Source organism: Dermacentor andersoni, chromosome 3, assembly GCF_023375885.2.
Source record: "Dermacentor andersoni chromosome 3, qqDerAnde1_hic_scaffold, whole genome shotgun sequence".
Lineage (NCBI taxonomy): Eukaryota > Metazoa > Arthropoda > Arachnida > Ixodida > Ixodidae > Dermacentor > Dermacentor andersoni.
The window spans coordinates 2,540,671-2,561,115 of NC_092816.1; the positions used below are offsets into that span (position 1 = coordinate 2,540,671).

General features: G+C 47.6%; 2 protein-coding genes across 7 annotated transcripts in view; both read left to right on the top strand.

The window, feature by feature from the left end:
* LOC129382171 (uncharacterized) overlaps nucleotides 1–20,445 on the top strand; it is a 431,723-nt gene that overhangs the window by 172,820 nt on the left and 238,458 nt on the right. The gene's annotated exons all lie outside the window — the stretch shown is intronic.
* Nucleotides 15,725–17,432, top strand: LOC126520785 (uncharacterized). The gene has a single exon (XM_050169565.3). The coding sequence runs from the start codon at nucleotides 15,775–15,777 to the stop codon at nucleotides 16,963–16,965; it is 1,191 nt and encodes a 396-aa protein (XP_050025522.1). The 5' UTR covers nucleotides 15,725–15,774; the 3' UTR covers nucleotides 16,966–17,432.

A 20,445-nucleotide genomic window follows, 5' to 3' on the forward strand; every position in this document is an offset into this window, starting at 1 on the left:
ACAGAGTGTTAACTAATTATCTGTCGCCAGTTTGAACGCGTAGATGTTGGCCAGTTGTATACCGTGTGTCGCCATCTTGATCCAAGTTCGTTGCGCTCGGCAATATTTACAACGCAAATCAACAGTGCGACATTTATCGTTCATCCGATGTGGGTGCTGCCGACATACTCACACACGTGAGAATAAAGAACAAGTTTCCTTCGACACTTGTAAATTGTGTGATTGCCATAAAGTGCGAAAGGAAATGGGGTACATGTGTACTTGCCACTGGGGGCGAGAAAACACCGAGAAAAAACAACCGTGTGTAGCTATCTAGTACACTGCAGCACAGAAAAAGAATGAGACTTGATGAACTCAAGCGTAAGTTGAGAGATAGCCTCCGAGTTTGGCTCCAAGTTTGGCGCCAGAATCGCAAGTCGTGGCGTTACGTGAACATCGAAAATCTATTTGAACTGCGCGCGACGGTGACGTTCAGTTAGCGGAGCATTGTTCGCATGCCCAGCCAGCCGCAGCGTTGCCGTGCATCGAGGAGGAGCACGGACGCCGCAAAGGGTATGGCTGCCAATAATTCTGCTGAACGCATTGAAGTACCTTTTGCTGCAGAGTACTTCTGAAATAGCCTTTTTTAACTGGAAGTGCGTTCTTGGGCTTCGGTAAAAAGTGCTTCTGCGCCCTTTTGAAAGTCACGTGATTGACCCCGCGTTGCCCCAGTGCCAGGCTAGAGGAGGAGAGCCATATCTCCTCCTCTAGAGATTTGGAGATATACTAGGAGATAGGATATACTAGGACGCTAGGAGATATACGCATATTTCCTAGCCTCTCCGTGGATGCGCGTGGCTGCCCGCACAGTCGTGTGCACACGCGACCCGTGTGCCGTGATCGCGACGACGCTTCACTGGCATCCCGGAGACGCTACCTGGGCCCCGGCCGATGCACATCGCCTCGCAGCTGGCTTTGCTAATCCACCCTCAACCACCAGGAATCTTTCACCATCGACACGAAATCGTACATCCATCGTCACCGGCAAGTCACCAGCTTTTACTTGATACCAATATTTCCGGGCTGGACTCTTTTCTTAGCCCGAGACGGCCGTTTGAAATCGCTAGGTGGTGGTCACCGCGTTAAGCCTAAACGCGCCACCGCGACAGCGGCACAGCGGACGCGGACGCCGCGTCGGCATCCGACGCGCCCTGCAACGCGGCGCCCGGGTAGGGGCCCGAGCCGCGGAGATGTCCGCCAGCAATTCCGACCCGGAAGGCCAACTGGACTGCATGGATGCAGACGACTTGGAGCCCGAGCCCGAAATCGAGTTCTGCGACTACCACCCCAGCCGGAACGGAGCAGGCGACATGTCCAATGATACACATCCTCAGCCACCCGTGCCTCACAGTCCATGGTACCGGGTGGTCGACGCTCGCCGAAGGGTTGTCGCCGAAGGGTCCTTCAAGACTCCATCCGCCCCATTCGACTCACGCGAACGTCGACATGGACCCGGCTAGCCTCGACTGCCGCGCCTCCCCGCAGGGGACCACAAGGTGGTTATCCGAATAAGAGGAGGTATATCACTACAACAAGAAGCGGTCTTACCGCTGCGAGACGCGATACAAACCGCACTCCGAGCCCCGCTGCCTCCGGCGGCGCGCATACGAGTACGCAGGGAACAAAACATCGCACTGGTCAGCACCCCGGACCCTGACCTGGCGGAACAGCTTTGCCACATTCAGGCGCTCCTGCTCGGCAACAAATCGTATCTAGTCTCTGCGTGTGTGGCTTCCCCGGACAACTCCTGCAAGGGGATAATTACAGACGCCCTACCTATACCTACCGAGGAAGCCCTCATGAATGATACGGTCACCTACCCCCATGATATCAACATACTCCAAGCCAGACCCTTCGGAACGAACGGAGCATGCCTCTATACCTTCGAGGGCAGGCGAGTTCCCAGCTACGTGTACTTTCAAGGCGTAGAATTTAGATGAAGAACTTTCCGCCCAGTCACTCAAGTGTACCACTGCTGCCTCCGAACCAGACATCGACATGACATCTGCCCATACCCACAAGAACGGCGGTGCGGGAACTGTGGCTTGCTTAACCCAGATGAACACCACGAAGATTGCCTTCCACGCTGTCTTACTTGCGGATCCGATGACCATCCCACCATCGACCTGAGTTGCCCAGCTCGTCAGAGGAGACTCGGGCCCCGATCAGGAAAAGAGGGCGCCAGCGCCCAAAGAAACCCGATACGACTCCACCGAGGCGGAGTACCGAGGTATCAGCGACAAACCGACAAGCTGACGACATTCCTAAGAATGCCTGCAGCCAAGAACCTCACAGCACCGCCCGACCCAAGGCACCGAAAATATCATACCACGAAAAGAAAACCAAACAAGCACATGTTCAACCCCGAGTACCTCCTGCCATACGGACACCTGCGACACCACTCATGAACCACCCGCCACGCCCTCCTGTGCAGTGCGGCACGAGAAGCGACGCCACGTGGCCGGCACTCCCGCAGCGATTGGCCACCCGTGCGCCTGGCTCGGCGGCAAGAGCGGGTCTGAAGATTTTATCTGGTTTGGCAACCGAAGGGCAGCTCGATCCAGGCCCACAGCTGCAGCAACGTCAGGATCCCCTGGCCGACATTGGTAAGTCACCCGTTGAGCAGGCCTCCCCAATACCTCCCCACCCAGCGCCGCCCCATGCACCAGTCCTCTCACAACAGACCTGTGCACAATATTTCCAAACTCCAGAATTCACACAAGGCCTCACGCAACTAGTTCGAAAATTTGTAAGCGACAGCCTCGAGGCCGTGAAAACACAAATGGTTAAGGAACAAGAGCAGGCCCTACAAAGAGTGGAGACCGCGTTTAATCAACGCATCGACAAAATAGAATCTGCAATTAATCACCTCTTCGATTTGCATGCCCAAACATCACCCACCCGTAAGCATAAACAGCCCAAACCTGCCGCCGCCGCTCACTGCCCTCAGCCCACGTAGGAGTTGACCAACCCACAGCTGGGGGTTTCGACCCCCGTAACGACTCAACATGGCCAACTCCAATAAACGACAGAATTCGGGTAGAGCGGGCTTAACTCCTCCACCAGGAAACCAAACTTTATCTGATCTGGGCCAACTTTTGCGGCACAATGAAAGGAACGCTGGGCACAAAACGCACTTGGAACCTCCTGAGGGCTCTTCTCGGTCCCACTTCCACCAAAACCCACGCGGACACTACTACTCAAAAGCTTATGTACTTAGAGGTGCAAAAGGGCACAGATATTATGGCACACATAAAGAAATCTATATATTCCACAGCCCATACCTACACATCCGAACGCAGCCCCTTTAGCGCCCCCCTGATCCAGACGAAAACCTGGATGCAGATGTCACACTGCCGGAGGTGAAACAGGCACTTGGTTATATTACCAGGGACACTGCACCAGGGCTCAACCGGATAACGTACAAAGTCCTCCGAAATTTAGATGACATATCTTTGCAGGAGCTCCCGGATCTCTTTAACGAACACTGGCGAAAGGGCACACTGCCTGGCGATTGGAAACACGCCCAGATTAATCGTATTCCGAAACAGAGTAAATCCTTACTGCTTCAGAATTTACGACCTATCTCGCTCACGAGTTGTGTAGGCAAACTTTTTGATTACCTGATTGTCCGGCGACTACAACCGCACTTAGAAGCTGAGCATTTCTTTCCCAACACTCAGTTTGGCTTCCGCCCCAACCTATCGGCGCAAGATGCCCTCTTGCATATTAAAGAGACCTTATTAAATCCCAAACGACGGACAGTCCGCGCCAGAGCCATCCTAGCATTAGACATACAAAAGGCCTTTGACAACGTAGCACACGACCATATCCTTAGGACCCTTGCCACCACAGGTTGCGGCCGTAGGATCTGGCATTATGTCAAAGCTTTTTTGGAAAATCGTACCGCTGAGATTAGATTAGGTCCACTCACATCGGCCACGTTTGCCCTCCCATACAGGGGTACACCCCAGGGAGCAGTCCTATCACCACTATTATTTAACGTAGTCATGGCCCCACTCGCCAGAGAGCTCGCAGGTATCGCTAAATTGCACCACGCTTTCTATGCTGATGATGACTCTATGGGTGTCACAAGGCTCTATTGGGGAGGCCCAATATGTCCTACAAACAGCTATCAACAATATCGAACGGCATGTTCGCATATTGGGGCTCTTCTGCTCGCCAGAAAAGTCCGAATTGCTCACTATTAAACCCCACAAAGGCGACCCAGGCATACACCTGTTCATATACGGTCAACAAGTCCCTAAGGTACATAGAACCAGGATCCTGGGTCTGCACATCCAATCTAACCTAGATGAGGGTTTTACACTGAACCTCCTCGATAAGCAAATAAAACAAATCTCAGGACTGGTTCGCCGGATTGCGTCACGTAATCACGGCCTGTCTGAAAAGGACACCATGCAAATGAGTGAAGCTTTAGTGGTCAGTCGCCTTGCTTACCACCTCCCATATCACCACCTCACTCAAAAACAAATGGATCAGGCTAATCGTCTAACCAGGCGGGCGGTTAAGACCGCACTAAGGCTGCCAATGCGCACTAGCACTACCCGCCTCCTACAGACTGGTCTCTGTAACACCATCCAGGAAATCATAGAGGCACAGAGAAGTAATCAGCTTCTGCGCCTCACCCGAACACCCACTGGGCGAAACTTACTCCGAACTCTGGGGTGTGAGCCAAGCGGCACGATCCCGATAGAAGAGCCGTGGTTTCCCACTCCTGTAAGACTCGCAGCTAACATGCAACTCAAACCGTTGCCACGAAACATGAATTCGCACCGCTATCAGGGTCGACGTAAGGCGCGGGCCGATTACTACGCCCGACCTTACCAAAATCGCGAAGACGTCCTTTATGTCGACGCCACGGTCCGTCACGGTCACTGCCATGACGGAGGACGGACGGATTAACATCTCTGCCTCAATTATTACAGCGCGCACCGATGTGGCTGAGGGGGTCGCATTAGCCCTAGCAGTGGCGCATGCGGCTGCGGAGTCTACCATTACAGAAATCTACACCGATTCCCAAAGTGCATACCGTTACTTCCTTTACTTCCTTCAAGGCGTAGCACCTAAGACGGTCAACCACATTTTGCAAAACATTCCTTCGCTTCCCCGCCAGGTGACTATCACGTGGGTACCTGGGCATGAGTGTGTCCCCGGGAACGAGCGCGTTAATGCACATGCCCGAGGTCTTTCCCTCCGGACCCTGGACGACCACCCACACAACCCCATGGAAGAACCAGGAGATGGGATCTGCACCTACCACCAGATTACCGCGTATTACAGGGATGGTGGACGAGATTTACCTCCCCCTCACCATTCCCTTACCGCCCATCAGAGTTCAATCTGGCGCCAGATCCGGACCAAAGCATTTATTTCTCCCTATCTGGCACATTTATTTTACCCTGGTCTCCATAATCCACAATGTACCACCTGCCGAGCGCCCCGGGCAGATCTTTTCCACTTGTGGAGCTGCCCCACGCCCATGGTGGTAGAACCTATTCCCAACCCTTCCTTTTCCTCGTGGGAGGCCCCTCTTCAGGTCACTTGCTCGGATGACCAGCTCTGGCTGGTGGACCGTGCTTGCCTAGAGATGCCGGCCAGGGGGCTCCCGGACGTCTACTGGCCCAACCACATTCAAATAGATCCAATAAAGTTTTATCCATCCTACTGGCATCCCCACGGAAACGGGGCGGTGACAAATAATCACCTCGTCTGCCAGAATAATTGAGCCAGGTGTGCTGCAATGCTTTTCATTCTATCATTTTTTCTAAATGTGTCCTTACTTTTTTTCTCTTCCTCAAAACTTCTCCACCTACCTTGCATCTCTTCCCAGGTTGTTTTTTTTTCACCAATACTGTAAACAGCTCTTGCTTATTTCGAAGGCTGACCGGTTGATGTTTCCATCCACTTTAAATCTAAGCGCTTCAGTAAGGTGTGGGTTACCTCCAGGTCTCACAAGGTGAATTCATTCGCGTTCCATTAGGATGTGACGGGTTATTGCGTCAGCATACGCATGCCCCATCTTGTTTGGAATATTTGCTCCAGTATGTTTATAAATTTTTAATTTTATTTATTTATTTTTTTATTTGTTTATGCTGTCAGCCGTAGGGCCGTTACAGGGTGAATGCAGACGATACAGCTCAATAAGTGTACATAGCCACAAGTACAAACTTTTGCACGAACCTAGTTCAATCAACTAGAAACCGACAATCAGCATAACACAATCGCCTAGCGGCTAATGTGGATACAGGCCGCAAGTGAAACAGATTTACCGACCAATACTCAACAGTACGCTGGCACCGCGCAAAGAGCGATGGAGCGAACAATGTTAGGCGTAACGTTTAGAGAGAGGAAGAGAGCGGTATGGATCATAGAGCAAACAGGGATAGCCGATATTCTAATTAAGAGGGAAAAAATGGAGCTCGGCAGGCCATGTAATGCGTAGGATGGATAACCGGTGGACCATTAGAGTTACGGAATGGGTGCCAAGAGAAGGGAAGCGCAGTCGAGGACGGCAGAAATCTAGGTGGGGTGATGAAATTATGAAATTTGCAAGCGCAAGTTGGAACCAGTTGGCGCAGAAGAGGGGTAATTGGAGATCGCTGGGAGAGGCCTTCATCCTGCAGCGGACAAAAAAAATAGGACGATGCCGAAGATGATGATGAAAATCGGAAGCTCCGCGAAAAACATGACAAGAAAGACAAGAAAATTACAAGAATTTTTGTCCGAATAAGTAAGGGCACAATGCTCGAAATTGACCAAATATCTTCTTTGAATGGTTCCTGAGGCACGGCATTCCATTCAAGTATTGTTCTTGGAAAGAAATACTAGTTAAACGAATTAATTCGGGCCGTCATGGTTGCAATCTGATCTTTGTGAGAAGTTCGAACAGCTAGCTAGGAACACTGCTTCAAGTAGGGGCATGTGTTTATGCTGAAGTGATTATTGCGCAACAGATAAAGAAGTATTAGTCTGGCGACCTTTGATCTGTTTGAAAGTGAAGGCGAGTTTCGCTCACGGAGCGTGTCAGTCACTGAATCTGTAAATTTATATAGAATGAACCTAGCCGTCCTTCTCTGAACTTTTTCAATCCTATGAACTTTGTCTGATTCGGACCCTACACGACGCTCGCATATTCCAGTGTTAGACGTAACAGCGCGAGATAGGCAGTTACTTTTGCTTTTGTGGAAGCAAGCTTTAATTTTCTTCTGATGAACCGCAACTTCGTTTCGGCTTTTGAGCATATGGTGCTCATGTGTGTATGCCACTTTAGATTTGAATATATAGTGACGCCTAAGTATTTTAAATGGTTGACCCATGTTAAGAACTGCCCGCTCATTTCATAATGAAAAGAAAAGGCATTTTGTTTTTGTTTGCAATTGTAATATATGAAGTTCTTGCATAATTAATTTTCATGTTGTATGTTCTGCACCATTGATTAGTGTTCAATGCAGAATTTAGTGTGAACTGGTCTTGTTACTTTGAGATAACCAAATAAGTTCAGTAATCATCTGCGAATAGCCGGACATGGGGAGGGATGGAAACTGCAATGTCATTGATGTAACGTAAGTATAATGCGGGACCTAACACAGAACTCTGGGGTACACTTGAGCGCAGCTCCAGGACGTCAGATTTTGTGCCATTTATCTCCACGAACTGAGTTCTGTTGAAACCATGTCGTTTGGGAGTTAGCTTTTTGGTGTCCTCAAGGTGTCCGGATAAGCATTTTGCCAAGACATGCTGAATAATGTTGCAACAGGTGCAAGTGATATAAATAGGTCTAGAATCATAGGAAATGTGCTTGCCTCCAGATTTGTGTAGAGGTACTAGCCTAGCCTGTAGCCAATCAGTTGGTAAGCAATATTCTTCTAAAGAGGCCTTAAATATGACAAGTAAACATTTAGCGACCATTCTGCGCGTATCGCCTCGAAAACTCATTAGAAATAGAACCAAGGACAGGCGACCTTTCCGTGTCTAAATTAAGTAAGAGGGAAATCTACCTTGTTAGAACACCATCTGGCTTGTCAGATGGCAGTGCGCATCTTCCTGTAATGGAATTTGGAGCCGAAGAAGTAGGAAGACTGAACACAGAATCAAAATAAGCATTGCATCTGTTGACGATTTCTGATTGGTCAGTAACAAAAGAACCATCCGTGGCAATGAACCTCATTTTTTTCATACTAAAAGGTTCCTCTAAGAGGAAGCTTTAGCTAGAGCCAAACTCCGATGCGGCCTATTTAAATGCATGTAAAACTCAAAAACCCTTTTCTGAGATAACCCCTGGATTGATTTTAAAGAAATTTGTTGTATTTGAGAGCGAATATTAAATTCGAGTACCTGTTGGAAGCGGGATTTCAATTTAGGACTTGAATTTTATCAAAAGGATTTTCAAAAATTCGGAAGTTCGAAAATATTTACTCAAGAAGTTTATAAATTAATTGCTCTGCGTCACAAACAGATATCGCGGTTCTGTAAACGGCATCCATTTAATCATTCAAAGCGGACAAATTCGATATGTCAGTTTATAGCTTACGCGAATTTGTGAGGTTGTGTACAAGGGTTCTGCAAAAGCTGTATTTACATATTACAATTTTTTTTTCAGATTCATGTCTTACATATCAATTTTGTCCATTTTATATGTGCTATCAGATACAATTCAAAAAATTGTGATATCATTTTCGCTTGCGGAAACAGAGTTGTAAACTTGAAAGCTTTGTTTCCTGAGAATTTTCAATTTTGCCAATTCGTAATAAAAGAATAACGATATAAATAAAGAATTCGAAACCAACAGCCACTATATTTTAGCTTTAGTTTTAAATTCAACAAACATCCTTAAATTTGGTGCAGGTGTTGTCGAGAAAAATGAATTCTCCTTTTACATGTATTTAGATAGGAGCACACGGGGTAAAGCTTCCTCTTAAGGCGAAACCATTAAATGGCTCGTGGGGCAGAAAATCTGGAGTTGGCCGGGAGACCTAACGATGGTACAAAAAGGCTACGAACCATCAACCTTTGGGGGGAGTCGAGCCCACGACCTTCTGGGTTAGTTAAGGCGAAGTCAATTAAGGCACAGTTAATGAAGAGAAGAGTTATTTAAGGCCCTCAAAGTCTTGGCGGGAGTCGAACCCTGGACCTTTGGTGGCAATCGAGCCTTGCGTTGTGGCACAATGTTTAAGAATCGCGTGGTGGGCTCAGTGCTTTCGCATCCATACACGTAGGATAACTAAGCGCCGGTTGAATTTTTTTCTTTGCTCCACCACGTGGTTCCCTCTTTCCAAATCAGAAGTTTTTTGCCCTGTCTGTCTTATCCCCTGCTGCTTAACGTCTACCAGTTTCTTATATTCCTAGGCTGTTGTAAGAAATGCCTCCATTTTTTTTCTACGTTTCTTGATATCTGTTATTTGCTTTTCATTCTTTTTGACAAATTTTGATGCTGTTGGTTCGTGTTCTGCGTTAGTATCCTCCCAAATCTTAATATTGAGCGTTTATGATCGCTGCATAAGCTTTCTTATCCATGTTGATCTATCATCATTTGGTCTAGTCGTTCATAGACCGTTCTTGAGACTAAGGTGTAGTCGGTACATAACTTCCTGTTTTCGCATTGTCAAGTTACCTGCCAATGGCGCCTCCTCTTCCCTGTTGACTACTACTATAAGGTTTTGTTCATCGCACATATACATCACTAGAGAACCGTTGTAATCAGCACATCCGTCTAAATCTTCCATGTGCGAATTGATATCTCCTAGTAATACCACCTGGCCCAATTTTTGCCTTCTCGTGTGCCACTAATCTATACATCTCTTCATCTGTCTCTTTTACCCTTTGCTACTTAATGTCTTGCCCAATTATCACGCCTTCGTCTTTCCTTGACCCAGTCATTCTGTTAGACCGCTCCCATACAAAAGTGTCAATAACACGTGGCTGTTCCAAATCTCATAGATGTGAACACATACACGCTAATACCTTCGTCATTCAGCTGCGTTTCAATTTCCAACCATCTTTCCTGTTTGCGACCACCCTAAATGTTTATGCAACAAATTTTATTGTCTCCATTCTTATCCTTTGTGCGTCTTGTTTTAACTCCTTGTGTTCCAACTCTGCCCTTTACTGGTGTGTCGCTACCTTCTATACTAAATCTTCTTTTCTGATTTCCCGAGGCTCGCCTAAAAAACGCGTGCCATGTATGAATATTTTGTGATTGCTACTCTGAGATTGTTAACCTCATCCCAAGTAAATAATTAATAATTAACCTTTATTTTGTCGTAAAGTAGTGCAACCTTTCCGCGTCTATCTCTGTTTTACTTACTAGTATTTCAGGCATTTTACAGCGAAGCTGCTAAGGCGACTATGACCACTCAAAAACCGTTTTATGCCAGTTCTCACGCTGTTATAATCAATATAAACCACTCATGAAATCCATAATTTAAGGCAATGTGGTTAAGGTGAAGGGCAATCGGCAGGCAAATTTTGAAACCTGTGTTATAAGTACGTTTCAAATAAAGGTTAAGCCCATCGTTTTCGGCCCACATGGGAGCGTTATATGAAATGCCTAAACAATTTTATCCCTTCCGTAGGTGGACTGTAAATGGTACACATTTCATGTTTTGAGGAAATAGTGCACACGATATAGGCGACGAGTACTAAAAGTTTGAAATGTCTAGGAAAATTGTGTTTTGACAATTATTACTGAATGCTCGTCTTCACCAATTTTTGTATTCTTTATATACAGCACCTAGTTCCTGTGGCCCGGTCTCATTCGTGAACTGTGTGAAGTCCGTGGTTTATATTTCATTGAAGTAGGAAACATTTTGTGCGCAAGGAAAGATAAGTGTTTTATCTCTGTAGCTTAATTATAGCCCTTGTAAAGAGTTACTTATTCAAGCGTTACAAAGTGTCATAATGTGGCTAATTGCTACATTTTCCAAACTACTAAGATAACCACGCGAGAAGTCAATTTCAAATTCGGTAAACTTAGTTGGAATGTTAAGTGTAATGTGCGGCAATAACATTAGTGTCCCTAGTTTAAATAGAACAGTTACAAATAATCATCGAAGCCTCGTTTTATCTTTACTGTCGTGTATCCCACCAGGTCTGCAGTCGGTTGGTACGTCTTCCTCGGTAAGCAACTTACTTATATCTCATGCAAATAAGGGGCAAATTATGATTAATAGGTACGCAAGCTTAGAAATATTTGGGTTATACGAGGCGTTTTCAAAACAAGAATGCTGTATGCCAGGGGGCCGGAGCCTTATAGGTGTTTTACGAGCAGCGAAAAATTTCATCCTCTGCCATTACATAACTACTCAGCATCAACATCAGCATCAGCCTGGTTACGCCCACTGCAGGGCAAAGGCCTCTTCCATACTTATCCAACAACCCCGGTCATGTACTAATTGTGGCCATGTCGTCCCTGCAAACTTCTTAATCTCATCCGCCCACCTAACTTTCTGCCGCCCCCTGCTACGCTTCCCTTCCCTTGGAATCCAGTCCGTAACCCTTAATGACCATCGGTTATCTTCCCTCCTCATTACATGTCCTGCCCATGCCCATTTCTTTTTCTTGACTTCAACTAAGATGTCATTAACGCGCGTTTGTTCCCTCACCCAATCTGCTCTTTTCTTATCCCTTAACGTTACACCTATCAATCTTCTTTCCATAGCTCGTTGCATCGTCCTCAATTTAAGTAGAACCATTTTCGTAAGCCTCCAGGTTTCTGCCCTGTACATGAGTAAATAACTACTAATGCCTCCAAAATCAAATTTGGCAAGAAAAGCTGAACCACTACGCAAGATCTGCGCACTAAGTAAAATGCGTTTCGATCAAATACAGATTTTGGTAAATATTCCTGAAAAAGAAAAGTGCTGCCAAATGTCACGCTGCCGTTCTTAGCTACGTTTCGCAATGCGCAGAAAGAACTCGGTGGTCTGTGTGGTGAAAACAAGGGCCAGGCAATTAATGATGTTTGGGAAACGTGCAAAGTGGGTGGGTATATGGCGGCTTTTCCAATAATCATTGGTTAGCAGCGCGACTATCTACAGGGGGAGTAAGAGAAGCGACAAGCTCTTTCCTGTGGTTTACTTCCCATGTAGATTCTCGCGCTGCTAAGCAAAGATACAACATTACAACGTTAGGCCACCCTTTACAATAAACTAGTTATACGCGCTCTGGAGGCGTTATGTCCGTTTCTTTACGAGCGGCAGAATATTTAGCCCGCTGATCGAATTAAGCAATGATGCACGCAAAAAAAACTACGACAAATAAGTTTGCGAAGTCAAATGCCTGGGTATTAAATACCACCTTTTCTAAAAAAGATTCCTAAACATGTGTTCGAAAGCGTTATGTGAACTTTTTAGGCTGTTTCCCGCTAGAGGGCGGGGGAGGGGGGTTCTCCCGGCATTTTGTGACGAATGGACGTGCTTTTCGGGGCTCCGTGGCGGCGACGAAATCATAAGTTTTTGTGCATGCTTTGAGCTTGCTTCTGTTCTTTATTTGCTTATTTTTTGCCTTTAAATAGTAATTGGGTGGTTTTCTTTCTCTTTCCTTTTTGTCTCGTATGTCGGCTGTGCTTCGTAAACATTTGTTTTGCAGGATGGTTAGAGCATCCTTCCGTGCCACGTGCTACAACACGTGCAGCCGGGTGGGACGTCGAGTGTTTGTAGCCTTCAAATGGTAGCTTGGAAGTGGCAAGACAAATAGCTATTAGTGCTTTTACTGTGCGTGTTTTGGTAGGAAAGTGAGAGTGTGACCACGTGGTTGAGCGCGTGCGAGAGCGTGTCATACCTTGGGTCTCCGCGGCATTGATTGTATTTGAAACAGTGATATAGCATTATAGTATTATAGTATTTGCATCAGTAGTAGCATTATTAAAGTATTGTAGTATTTGCCAAAAGCCGTGCAATACATGGCGAGCATGACGGGAAATCAAGCAGTGCGCGGGGGGTCCCTGAAGGCAGATGAGGAAACGGATGAGAATGGAGAGGGCATCGACTCAACCGGCACACAATGTGATGTCGATACCAGGCTGCAGAAAATGGAGGCTTTCCAGGAAGAGCTTTTCAAACAGGTGCAAGAGCTCAAAATTGAGCTATACCTGGAGCGTGATGCGCAGAAGGTAGTTGAAAAGAGACTTGAAGCAGCCTAGGAAAAGCTGAACAGGGCCGCCATTGTGAACGAGAATGTGCGTGACAATAGAACGCAGACCCCCAACGCGACAGGCGAGGGAGGGTCAGCGAAATACGTGGAATGCATGCAGGGTTGTGAAGTGTTAGCTAGAAAAAGCGGCACCGACCTTGAGGCCGCCGCGCGGAAAAAGCAGGAGCCCAGGGGACAATGCCCCTTGTCGAGTCCGAATCACGCGGAAACGGACAAAGGGAAGCAGGGCGAGGTAGGAGAGAGTGAAAGGGTGATTATCGCTGGCGACTCAAACCTGGCTGGGTGCTCAAAAGCAATTGTGGAGAGGGTGAAAGGCGACAAAAGAGTCGCGGTAGGGACATTTCCAGGGCGGACACTGGATTCTGTCATAGAGCGAGCAAACGAAAAGCTCGCGGAAAATGCCCACGTGCGTAACCTTGTCATAGTAGCAGCTGGGCTAAATGATGTCCTAAACAGGACAGGGCCAGGACTAGCCCAGCGCTTGGCGAACGGGGTGGACGGCTTGCGCGAGCTATCCCCTCAGGCGCAGATCGTGGTGTGCACGGTGCCGGAGTTGCCTGTACGTGACAGTCACGTACAAAGAGCCGTAGTGGCTGCTAATGAGGCAATATAAAGAATGAGCCGAGAGAAAGGCTTCGAGGTTGTTGAAGTAAACAGGAAAGTGAGAAGTTATGGTGGTTTTAAATGAGATTGGATCCACTTCAATTACAGGCTGGCACGAGAAGTGGGCTGACAACTTGGTGGTCGCGCAGTTGCTTTTTTAGGGGGCCCGCGGGCGTTCAGGAGATCAGAGTAGATAGTAATGAAGAAGGTTCCCTAGGGGAACATCAGAAGAGCATCGCGGTCGATAACGGGAAAAGGAGGAAAGCAAGAAAAAGAGCTCGCCATGCAATAGGCTACGTAAACATGCAGGACGGCAGAAGAAAGGAAAAGTGGGCAGAGATTGAGGAGCAGTTACATAGAGAACAAATGGGGTGTATGCGTTTACAGAAATGCACCTTAGGGGCTCAGAAGAGCCGCCAGGTATTGAGAAATATGTTTGGGAAGGGTGCAACAAAACTAAGTCGGAAAGAAAGGGAGGAGGGGACGGAATGCTCATCCGTCAGGGAGCCAAATAGAAAAGAGTAAATTCACTATGTCAAGAGCATCTTTGGTTATCAGGTACAATGAGTGGGAAAGAAACTTGGCTGGGCGTTACGTATTTGTGGACCGGAAAAAAAATGCACAGAGAAGAATAAAGAGTTAGTGGAATGCATAAGCGCTGATATTAAGGGTTTCGGGAATGGTGCTGAAATTGACCTATTAGGTGACATGAATGCCCACATACAGGATTTACATGTCTATACCGACAATAAAGGAAAGTCAATGCTAGACCTTTGCGAGCAACATAACCTGGTTATACTGAATACAGGGTCTAAGTGTGAAGGACAGATCACGTGGGAAGTGGGAAACCTGCAATCGACCGTTGATTACTGTCTGATGACAGAAAGAATTCATGATAAGTTGAGAGAAATAGTCATCGATGAAGAAGGGTTTAGCAGCATAGGGAGTGACCATAAACGCATCATCCTGAAAATGGGATATGTAGTTGGGAAATAGAGCAAGGAGAGCAAAATGGCCAGTCCAAATTTGAACGCTGAACAGATAGCAAAAAATTGGAGGACGCTTAAGCTTCGCCTTCAAGAGTGGAACGCGACAGCGTTCCCGTCGACCCGATAAGGGGTGTTAGACAATGGGCTACGGCGCAGCGATCACTTATGAAGCGCCCCGCATCGGACTTTTCACGCACCGATCACGCGGTGAGCGCCGAGCACCGCAGCGTTCGGCGCGGCAACGAAACGTGCGCCTGAGCAAGCGGAACGAACCAAAGAACTCGGTGTCTCTGAAGGAGAAACGATCTACGCGAGCCAAACGATGGGCCTGACGCCTCGATGGGATCGTCCTCTATCTCGCTTGGGAGCACCACGCAGACGCATGACTCCTCCGAAGCAGCTCGGCACACATCGCAGGGGACGCTTTTTCACCAGACGCGCTACGGTGCAGCGATCACGTCAGAGGCGTCCCGCATCGGACGCTGCACATAGGAATCGCGCTGTGAGCGGAAAGAGGAGCCGAGTGAGTGACGCGAGGGTTCGAGTGATGCACGCTGGTAGTTGGAAGGGGAGAGAGCGAGAAAACTTATTAAACGCAAGGGTAGTGGGGCATCCTCGTACCGGTCCCCGCACGGCCCGAAGGAGAGAAGCGGGCGAGTGGCGCGCCACGCGTCGGGGCAGCGCCGCTCATTGCGAGGAGGGGTCTTCTGTGTTTGCCGCAAGATGGCTCTGCGTGTGCGCAGAGCGCAGCAGAAGAAATGTAGCGGAAACGTACTTCGCCACTCGTGTAACTGCGACTTCTGTAAGTTACATGCTCATAATTACCGATGTACACCGCAGTATAACTTTATACGGCACGTTTCTAAGGCAACACCGCATTCACTAGAGGCGCTTTTGTACCGCTTTGAAGCATGGAACTCGTGGCTGAGAGAGACGCGTCTTGGCTACCGAAGTGGAAGGACGTGCTATCATGTGCTCCCTTGTAGGGGCGGTTTCAGCGGCCCGTGTGGGCCGTGGTATCAGGTGTACTGAAAAGCCGGCTGAAGACTACCAGGTTGTTCTGCCTCATCTGCCCACAGGTGCTTCTGTTTTAAACACCGTTTTTTTGCATGCCGATGTGAAAGCCAGGCCATATCGAGTGGAGCATGTCCGAGATAGCCTTGCACGTCTTTCGTTGCTGCCGGAAGTGGTTGCCCTCGGGGCATACCAAATGAATCACCTGTGGGCAGTGACGTTTAAGGATGAGGAAGGCAAGAGGAAGATATTAGAAGCTGAAGCGTTCAACGTTAAAGACCACCGCTGCATGGTCATCGACCCGCGTGACCGAGGTGTCCGACTGAAGCTATACTGGCTGCTTCATGGCGTACCGGACGAAGACGTGCGAGTGGCTTTGGCGCCGTTTGGAAAAGTGACGGAAATTAGCAGAGACAAGTGGAAGGTCAAGGGCTGCATTGACAAAGGATCAACCACCCGCTCGGTGACGCTGAAATTAAATGTGGGCCTCACTGTGGACGACCTACCACACCAACTGCGTGTTGCTGAGGATATGGCGCTCGTCTTCGTTCCTTGCAGAGCGCCGCTCTGCCTCCGATGCCGTGGCATCGGACACATCCGGCGAGAGTGCCGCGTTCCACGATGTGGGGTCTGTCGTCGCTTCGGCCACGATGATTCCCAATGTGTGCGCTCTTATGCCAGCGTTACAGGCCCACTCCAAAGGGACGTAGTATCCGAACACATGATGGACGCCGCAGATGCCGAAGAAGCTAGCAGGGAGGACAACGACGTGGCGAAGACTCCTGCAAAGCCCCTTGAACCCTCCCCAGGAGCTGTCCAGGAAGCGAACCTGGGGGGTGAGCCCTTGGCTGCAGCCCCGGAAACGAAGCCAGAGACTACAACATGCGACGCAGGCGTGAAGGCAGCAAGCGCGTCATCGTCACTGCCGCAAGAAGTCGGCCAGGAAGCAACGGACGTCGAGATGCTTATGACCGGAAGCATCGCTGCAAAGCGTGCTCACGAAGACAATGGCAATACAGGAATAACTACTGCGTCAGGCACCGGCGAACCTCCAACGAAGGCATCGACTACGCGGCGGTCTATGCTTAAACCGAAGTCGAACGTGCCGCCTGGCAGTAGGGTGGCCCCTAAAACGCCTCCGCCCTAGCGGAGGACCCGTTCCAGTAGCCTTCAACGATGACCACAAGAACCCCACAGCTTCGATGTGAGTAGGACGCTTGGCCAAGCAACCCCATGAGATGGCGTCTAACTTTAAATCTAGCCTACGCGTTGCGACATTGAATGTGCGAGGAATGTGTTCGCGCAGGCGGCAGTGCCAGATTAGTCGCATGCTTTTAGAGAATGACGTTGACCTTCTGGCTGTACAAGAAACAAAAATTGAGAGTGAGGAGCAAACAGAACAGATGGTTCAAGTTTTTCGATCTAGATACAGTGTATGTGTGTGCCATGCTGTTGGACGGTCAGGAGGCTGCGTCATTTTTATTCGCAATAGCATATCGGTTGTAGAAAAAGTGTCCACCTGCGAAAGTGGGAGACTTGTCGCATGTGATTTTATTTTTGCTGGTCTACTGTGGCGCGCTGTGTGCATCTATGCACCGAACAAAATTCATGAACGCGAAATTTTTTTTAAGCATGCTGAAGGATTTTTGAAAACAGAACGACATGTTGTGTTTCTTGGGGATTTCAACTGCGTCTGTACAGCTGAAGATAAAACAACGAGCCTCAAAGTACGCGATAGAAGCGCTGAACTATTGAACGCGATAGTAATTGAGAGAGAGCTTGAGGACATTGGTTATGCAATGACGCGAGATGGCCAAGTACGGTATACGCACTTTCAAGGTGATTCCCATGCGAGGCTTGATAGAATATACGTACCGGCGAAGTTTGTACAACTGTGTTCCTCTTATGAAACACAATATCTCAGTTTTAGCGATCATAGTTTGGTCTCGATTACGATTGGCGAAAAACGAAAGAGCGTCAAGTTTAATTGGTTCCTGTGGAAGTTCAATGAAAAACTGCTGCAAGATGAATTGTTTGTCACGAGAGCCAAGGAGTATCTTTCAAATGCCCTGCATACGGAAACCAACTGTTTCATATCAGTGTGGGAGCAGTTTAAGTGCGACATTAAAATTGCTGCCATCGATAGAGCATGCGTATTGCGTCACAAGGAAAGGCAACAAGAGAAACAGTTACACAGCGAACTGGTGTACATGTTAGGGGTAGAACATGAAGTGCCTGGAGCGTTTAAAAAAGAAATACGAGAGGTGAAAGCGAAACTCGAGTTGATCGACGAAGATAAGTACCGCGGCGCAATGATAAGGGCGCGCACCGAAAAGTTATGGCTGGGCGAAACGCCCACTAAGCGTGTGCTAAGTGAAGAAAAGAAGCATGCTGCAAATAAGGAGATAAATGAAATTCGATATTACAACAAAATTACACGAGAAAGCGAAGAGATAAAACATGCATTTGTTGAATTTTATACCGAACTTCTTGGAGGAAGAATTTATGACCCCGAGTACTTCAAAGCCCACTTTCTAACTCTTATGCCAAGATTAGAGGACACGGTTAGAGAATCACTGGAATCTGAAATTACCGTGGCCGAAATTGAAGCGGCAATCGATGACTTGGGTAATTGCAAGTCACCTGGGCCAGATGGACTGGGTGCAGCCGTATACAAATTTTTTAAGGCAGAAATGGCAGTGGCTTTACACCGAGTGATCGCTGAATGCTATGAAAAAAAGCAAGCGCCTCTCTCTTTCAGGACAGCGCACGTAGTAATGATCCCCAAAACTGACGATCCTGCAAAATTACTTTCAGTTGAGTCCTACCGTCCCATTAGTTTGACCAATACAGATTATAAAATATACATGAAAGTGTTAGCTAGAAGGCTCCAAAACGTTATTAAGTCCCTCGTTGGCCCGCATCAAACCTATGGCATTAAAGGTAGAACAATTTTTACAAACATACACATAGCAAGAAGTATTCTGGAATGTTGTGACGCAATGCATGACCGCGTAGCTATGATTCAGCTAGATTTACATAAAGCGTTTGACAAAGTTGTACATGAAGTTCTGTTTTTATTGCTGGAGCACGTAAATGTTGGATCTGTAATTACTGAAGGTGTTAAAATGGTGTATCATGATTGCACAGCCAAATTAGTGATCAACAAAGAATTAAGTATGTCAATTCCTGTGCGGTCGAGTGTGAAACAAGGATGTGCGCTGTCCCCTCTACTTTTTGCGATATACTTGGAGCCGTTTTGTTTACGTTTGTTTGCAACACCATGTATTCGAGGCTTCACTTTTTTCAGCAGTGAAGTTAAGGTCTTAGCGTACGCGGACGACATAGCCGTGTTTTGCACTGATGCTAGAAGCGTGCAGGAAGTTGTCAGTGTTGCTAAGGTGTTCTGCACAGCAACTGGTAGCGAGATTAGTTGGCCCAAATGCCTTGGATTTTGGCATGGCAACTGGCAGAGCACACCCGAGGTATACTGTAATATGAATTGGACTATCTCCCCCGGAAAGTACCTCGGTGTCCCGCTAAATAACTACCTCAATGCTGATGAATATTGGTCTGAGGAAAATAAACGCGTCAAAATGCTACCGATAAATGGGGTGGCCATAACTTTTCAATGTTCGCAAGAGCTTCCGTTTGTAATATGTTCTTAATTGCAAAAGTGTTCTACGTGTTGCAAGTGATGGCCATGGCAAGAACTTCGGTTCAAAAAATCCACCGAGTGTTTGCGACCTTTATTTGGGGATCGCAATGGGAGCGCACAAGCCGGTGCAATTTGTTTCACAAGGTGAAAAATGGTGGGCTAGGGCTCTCACACCTGTTTTTCAAGCAGCTGGTAAGCAGATTCTTCTTTGTGCGGGACCAAACTGATGTGTTTTTGAGAACTGTGATCCAAGCACGATTGCATGATTATCTATCTGACTTTGTCGTGTCATCTGTTTCTTTCGGAGCTGGACCGCTCAGTCCTTATTTGCGTGAAGTGGTTACTTCTGTACGCCTGCTCAAGGCAAGGTTCTCATATGAATACTTGTGTGATGTCACGAAAAAGCGTTTGTATTCTGATATTCTCGATGTATTTTTACCATTACCGGTTTACCGAGCTGCCTACAGGCTATGTCCTGAGCGCGATGTGCTAAAGCGCGTTAAAAAAATGCCAGTGAGACCCTCTGCTAAAACGTTCTTTTTTCAATTACATACCGACACTCTCCCTGTAAAGCCATGGTTACAAAGCAAAGGTCTTTTTGTACCTTGGTCGGTAAACTGCTTAATCTGTAATAAGCCAGAATCAATCGAGCATATTTTTATTGACTGCCATGACGCCGTTTTTCTGTGGGACGTCCTACAAAGAACACTTTAAAAAGAACTGCCGATAAGCCCATTTGGAATCCGGTTTCTTCCACGTGCTGAAACAGGGGAAGCGCCGAGTGATATGCTAATGCTGCTTTGCATGCACAGCGTGTGGAAGACGAGAATGGACATCAGGCATTGTCATATACAGGCTCACTCAGCAAGACACTATTTTGTTGAGAGCATTATATACACACGCGACTTGTTCAGAGAACTATGTGAACCCCCGGAATGGCTTCCTGTACTAGACCAATTGGCTTCTGTG

Excerpts from the sequence above, each read along its gene's own strand:
- LOC126520785 (XM_050169565.3), top strand. The coding sequence starts at position 15,775 with ATGTGCTCCCTTGTAGGGGCGGTTTCAGCGGCCCGTGTGGGCCGTGGT.